A 6,242-nucleotide genomic window follows, 5' to 3' on the forward strand; every position below is an offset into this window, starting at 1 on the left:
TGGTGGAGGGTGGCGGAGGATCTTATTATCCCGATGTTGTTGGGGGTGGGGGAGGCTCCATGGCCACCAGATCTAGAGGAGGGGTCGGCGGCGTCGACGGCCCGGCGGTGGTGGCAGTTCGGCTGGCGGCGGCGGTGGAGGCGAGGCGGCGCAAGAGTGCAACTGGCTAGTTGGGGTTGGACCCCGATGGGCAGTGGACTGCGGCGGGGGGTGCTGCTAAGGATCACGCCTGTGACCCCGAGTAGACCTATCACAGCAGCCCAACCCCTTCAGGATTTTATGTTTTGGGCCTGAAACCAGCCGAACAAACAGGCCCACTTGTGTTTTGTTGCTTGAATAATTTTTTTGTTGCAAACAATAACAAAAAAATTGATCCGCAATAGAAAAAAATTGTTCCGCATGATTCGACTGCCAGTCTCATGTATGACTCCTAACATTTGCCGCGACAGGGGCAAGAAGGTCATGCTGGGCAGGCGGCGCCGTGGTGGTTGGGTAGCGCGGTGGAGGACGAGGGGGCGGCGCAGAGGATGCGGGGTGGTGGAGAAGACGAACAGTAGGGGCAGCATCTCACTTGCGATAGATTCACTGGAAATCGCATAAAGCCACAATTAGACAACCGCACCGCCCCCCCCCCCCCCACCCACCCCACCCACCCAACCTCAAATGGCCCCAATCACGTTGTAAAGATTATGGGAATCTTAGTCATATAAGATAAAAATACACACATGGTACAACATCCAAAGGAATGAAGCCCAATTATCTTTCAATAAACAAATCATGGTTTATCTATCACTAAATTAAAGTGATCACGCATTTAACATAAGTTATCCAATAAAAAACCCAAGTATGGCTCATAACGCTATTACACATGGTGCAATTATAATAACTTACGACAATGACCTAAGCGACGATACAAAGTACATTTAGCATAACTTGTCCAACAACAAAGCATATGCTTCATTAAGATTAAATTGAAACAATTATGCATGGCGCAATTACAATAAATTATGCCATCTACCGTCCTACAATGCTGCAACTTCATCTGCTGGGATAACACCGTGTGCAAGGCTCCAGTACAGTCAACTTAACTGTAGGCCCAACTTCATCTTCAATGTACATTCTTATTGCCACGACCGCTCTAGATGCTTCCTCGAGCACAGCGTTTCCAATGGGCCAGCAAGTTTCATAATAAGCTTCCCCAGCACATCTCCCCCAACCATGAAGGGTGTCTAATGTAAGACGCTCCAGTGAGACTGCGTTCTTGACAATGCAACATGCTAGCTCAACCAAGCTCTTCGCAGAGCTGAACCCTATGATCTCCACACTCTTGAGGCAGTTGTGTTGGTGTTCAGGCAGTTGCCTCAAATGTGAGGAACCTCCAAAAACTGATTCATGCTTCATATCTATCTGAGATACCTGAAGATGACGAGTAAACTGAAATCATGGACCCAACAGAGTGACCAGATATCTTTGCAGGATAGGATGAACAGTGACTTACGTCCAAGAACAAGGTCTCCAAGGAAGGAGACGCGTCAATGAAGGAAACAAGAGAAAAGTAATCATATGATGGGGAAATGGTCCCGTCCCTAATAATAATGGTCAGGTGCCTCAGGTAGAGGAATTTGGTAGGCAGCATTGGTGCATTAACCACCTGCAAAACGAATATGTCGTGTTAGGATTAGTTATACAAACACGGTATGACTATTGTCATATGCACGTATTGCTACACAGCAGCAACCAGAGTCTTAACAGTATACCTCAGTACCCGAACTTATTTCAAGAGTCTCAAGATATGGCATATAGGATGGAAGCTCAGCACGAGCATAGCAGACCACATTTGGACAGTGCATGTGCAATTTCTTCATTTGCAATTGTTCTCCAAGTGATAATTTTACCTTTTCTCCAATAAAGTCCATACTCGACAGATTTGGAGCTTTGCACTCTATCACCCGCAGCTTACACCATCCATCAACTTTCAGGAAGCTGAGCTGCTGCAAACCACAAGGTATCTTCAGGAAAATAATCTCCCTGCAATTACTGAGGTCCAACTGCTCCAAAGCAAGGGAGTTGGAAAGAAGGCACTCTAATTCATCCCCCGTGATACGCACATAACACAGAGTCAGACTTGTTAGGCTTCTTAAGGGGCCAAGTTCAGCAGTGGGACGGAAAACACAAGAGTCGAGTTCAAGATGCCGAATTGAGTTTCTAACTCCATCAGATAAAAGCGAGCATGGGAAGTTGTACTTTCTATATAGACTAAGGCTGAGCTCTTGAATCCCTGGTGTAAAAGCAACCTGAAGCCAGCTGTTGACATAAGGAAAGGTACTGTCTTCACCACCTAAATTAAGGTTCACTACCTTCAAGCCAATGCCCGAGTGGTTTCTTAGAATGCTGTCAATATTGTGACTGAAATTTTCTTCATGTGCCCATGAACAAAGCGTTGGCAAATCCAAGGTGAGGTTGGGATGGCATCTCCAAGAATGTAGAAAGGCACGAGAAAGGCAAGCAGCACGAGCAGCATCACGCATCGGCATTAGGAAATGTATATGGCGCCAGATGTCCTGCACGCACAAGCATGGGATAGAATTTCAACATTAAAGCCAAATGGAATTTCAGTCCATAGAATAAAAAAAAACACATGGAGTATCATCTACCCCAGTTAGCTCTCTGCATTGTTTCACAATGTTTGCTGTATTACATAGATATATGGTGCAATCGAATGTAACAGTGGTAGGTAAACAGAGCAAAGCATCACGTAGAAAAGTTTTCACTAGCAGTTCTAATAGTGGCTTTCTAGGGGAAGCGACAGTTACTAATGGTTAGCACAGATTTTTTTTCTCAAAAAACACAGGAGAGCTGCGCATCATTATATTAAGAAGAAAAAGGGGACAAGAACCCATACAAACACACTCAAAAATTTTCAAGATCACATTCGCGCCCGTGAAATATAAAAACACGACCAACTACTAACACCAGTCCTCTAATCCCCAGGGAGGGGGCCAGTCAAGAGAATTGAGTCCCTGCCATAGACCATAGACGATGTTCCTCCCTAGCTAAGATCAAGAGTACAGTAAGGCTAGGAGTTTCTCCATCAAACAGACAGCGATTTCTTGTGGTTCCATAAAGTCCATGCTCCCAGAATAATGAAAGAATTGAGTCCTTCACCATTCCACTTACTGCATTGCTAGCTCTTTCCCACCATTCATCAAATGAATTATCCGTAGGCTGCGGTGATAAAGAATACAGACCGACCTGTCGGAGGATATTGAACCAAAATTGTCTTGTAAACACGCATGAGACAAGTAGATGGTTGATGGTCTCACTCTCTTGGTCACAAAGGGCACATCGCGCCAGGTGGGGCAGCCCATGGCATGCAAGACGGTCTGCGGTCCAGCATCTATCATATCCAACCAACCACAAGAAAAAATTTCATTTTGCCTGTGCCCAAGTTTTCCTGATTCTTTCCCACGGTCCAAAATGGGTGGAACCAAAGAAGAAACCTTCATAGGCAGACTTGGCCGAGTATTGACCGCTGGGCGAGAGTTTCCAGATATGAGAGTCCTCCACCTCTGGATGTAATTAAATATCAACAAGGATATCCCATATGAGGCTCCATTTTTTGAAGCCAAAGCCATCTCATCTGCAGTGCCCAGCCAAGAGATTTAACATCTGAAATTCTGAGGCCCCCAGTTCAAGAGGCCAGCGTACTTTGCCCAAAGCTACAAGGCAATCTCCTCGTGCATCCTTGCGCCCTCTCCAAAAAAACCATGATATCCATTCTTACTTGCATTAGAGCCAAGTAATCAATGATATAGATTTCTATTCATTTGGCCAGACCAAAATGCACAGGATGATGTGTTATTGTGCAATAAGCATGTTATAAATAGGCCAGAATAGTAAACAAACAAAAATAAATAAGACTACACCTGAATACCGAAACAAACATAAGCCCGAGAAACAGAATCAAAACGAAGCCACTAGTGAATAGTGAAGGCACTAGAGAGAAGGACCAATGTATTTTCTAGACTGAATATGCCAATCAAATGCTCGCAGGAGCTTGGTTACAGCACATAATTTCAGTATCCCAACACTAAAGCATCATACTTAAGTTATCAAGACTAACCCTCGTCATATTTCTCACATGAATATGAATACATGACATGATTAGGCATGTTCAAACTGATGGCCTAAATTCTAAGCACACGTGCTTTGGCATGGCTCCCAATTGGATGTATGAGGGATCATGTGTTTTTCTGCTCAGGATGAAAGTGGAATTCAATGATGCTTGCCATGCGTTATGGCCATTGGCCAACATAAGAAGCGACCATCTTATTATGCTTCTAAGAAAGGTAGAGGCAGTCTTAAAAGTGGACAATAATTTGATACACTCTATGCTTAAAGATATGTTTAATATATGTATTTACAGGGAGAAGACAAATGCATTCATGGTATGTTTAAGAGCAAGCGATATATGATTGGTGTTACTGTAACTGTTCACTCTGCAGATTCTAGTAATATTACAGTCGAATCTCTCAATAACCAGTAAAGTAGACAGCCCATGAATCCTAGGCTGTTAGGATTATATTGCATTTTTTTTAATCAGAATTGGCACTTAACTGTATCAACAATCAAATAGCACCAACATATGCCCCATCATTGGATGGCAGAAGATGTGAGAAGAATGGAATGTGAATTGATCCTAGAATTTCAGAGAAGTTGAGGTAGTGTACCCTTCACAGATAATAAAATGGAATCCACATAGATGATGACGATGAAGTTAGAACAAAGCGAAGCAAAGCTAATAATTCATTCACTGGGAGATCGTGACCAATTGCAGCACTAAAGGATCTTTTCTCTATTTGCAAATATAATATTCAGCTGGCAGAGTTCTATGAATTGGTGTAGTTAGAGCAGTCACGCTGAAATTAACCTTGCAATCTAAGCTTCCATCAGAATTTTACAAAGCTGTACCTCAGGAAGGTATGTTGTTGAGCAGTTCGATGTCTCGCCATGTTGGGAATCCCTATCACCAACTCGTTGAAGAAAGGGCCAGTCCTCTCTTTCATTCAATGCAATAGTCAATCTATCTGCAACCCAACAAACATAACCGAATTTTCAATACGGAGCAACGGAGGGGACTACTAAAGTGCGATGGTTGTAGGAAAAATTTCAGTCTTTGTGTGAAATGAGTTAAGGAGCTCGCTTGGAGACCTAACGTACCAAAGTCACAGTTCAATGTCAAACAAATTTTAACTTAGTATCATTAGTCAAAATGAATCGGTTGGCGATCAACAGATAGAAAAAAGGTCCTTTTTTTTTTACGAAAACGAGACTTACTCCGGGCAACAAAGTTAAACGGATCAGGAGGTGGGGGAGGGATATCCTTTGAGACTTACTCCGGGCTAGGTTTCGCCGGCGACGCCGTGGACTCTCGCGCTTGACGGACATGAGCCGCTGCAGCGCCAGCAGCCCCATGGCAGAAGTAGACAGCCCTCGCTCGGATCTAGCACCTCCGCTTTCCTCTCCTATCTATATATCTATCGCCGTTTCTGATTTGGTTTTGAACTCGAATTCCATTGGAATCCACGAAGAAATCGCGCCGCTCGGAGCTGGTACGGGTTTCTCTTCTTCTCTCTCTCCCCTTCACATGTTTTTCTCTCTTCTGGAGGACGAAAGTAGCGATGAAAATAGGTACCCGAAATTTGATAGGTTCTTATTTTATTTTATTTATTATTTATTACTAGTACAAATGTACGTGTTACACACGGATTTAATTTTTTGAAAAATAAAATATATCTTAACTTGTCAATTATTATCATTTCAAAAAATAATGATGTGAAATATGGGTGGATGCATTGCAAAGAAAAGTAAAACTTGTGTTGAGACGGGTATAGAAAATTGCTGGTATCTCTCTCCCTTTTGTCAAATTTTTTGACTTGACAAGTGGGCCCTTCGTAAGGGTAAGGTCGATCTCTTAGTGAAAATGAATTTCAATTGGTTTAACTTTTTATAAATAGACTAGCACAGTGTCCGTGCATTGCTACGGGTAATATAAACTTTACCCGGATCTACATGAGATTACTAACTTTGTGCTCTCTCATTTCATGTACAAGTTGTGTCGTAACCACGTGAGGAACTGATTGTTTAGATTTCCCCAATTGATTTTTCGGATTTCGATTGATTTGACCGGGTTCCAATTAAAAATCTTGATGGACCAAGAAAGCATTGTATGCTTTAGTATT

The 6,242-nt window shown here is 43.0% G+C and overlaps 1 protein-coding gene across 1 annotated transcript; it reads right to left on the reverse strand.

Moving 5' to 3' along the window:
* Positions 1-746: 746 nt before the first annotated feature.
* Positions 747-5,682, reverse strand: LOC120698308. Its single transcript, XM_039981850.1, has 5 exons — positions 5,397-5,682; positions 4,972-5,087; positions 1,758-2,561; positions 1,499-1,651; positions 747-1,416 (listed from the first exon to the last, which is right to left on the reverse strand). The coding sequence occupies exons 1-5, from the start codon at positions 5,473-5,475 to the stop codon at positions 1,039-1,041; spliced, it is 1,530 nt and encodes a 509-aa protein (XP_039837784.1). The 5' UTR covers positions 5,476-5,682; the 3' UTR covers positions 747-1,038.
* Positions 5,683-6,242: the final 560 nt, after the last annotated feature.

The sequence above is a fragment of the Panicum virgatum genome, chromosome 1K, assembly GCF_016808335.1.
Source record: "Panicum virgatum strain AP13 chromosome 1K, P.virgatum_v5, whole genome shotgun sequence".
Classification (NCBI taxonomy): Eukaryota; Viridiplantae; Streptophyta; class Magnoliopsida; order Poales; family Poaceae; genus Panicum; species Panicum virgatum.

Bases quoted from the DNA above. Each gene is read 5' to 3' on its own strand.
- LOC120698308 (XM_039981850.1), bottom strand. From the start codon at position 5,475: ATGGGGCTGCTGGCGCTGCAGCGGCTCATGTCCGTCAAGCGCGAGAGT. The intron at 5,088-5,396 runs GTAAGTCTCAAA...GTTGGGTTGCAG, and splicing joins CCGGCGAAACCTAGCCCGGA to ATAGATTGACTATTGCATTG. The intron at 2,562-4,971 runs GTACAGCTTTGT...TTGTGCGTGCAG, and splicing joins CAACAACATACCTTCCTGAG to GACATCTGGCGCCATATACA.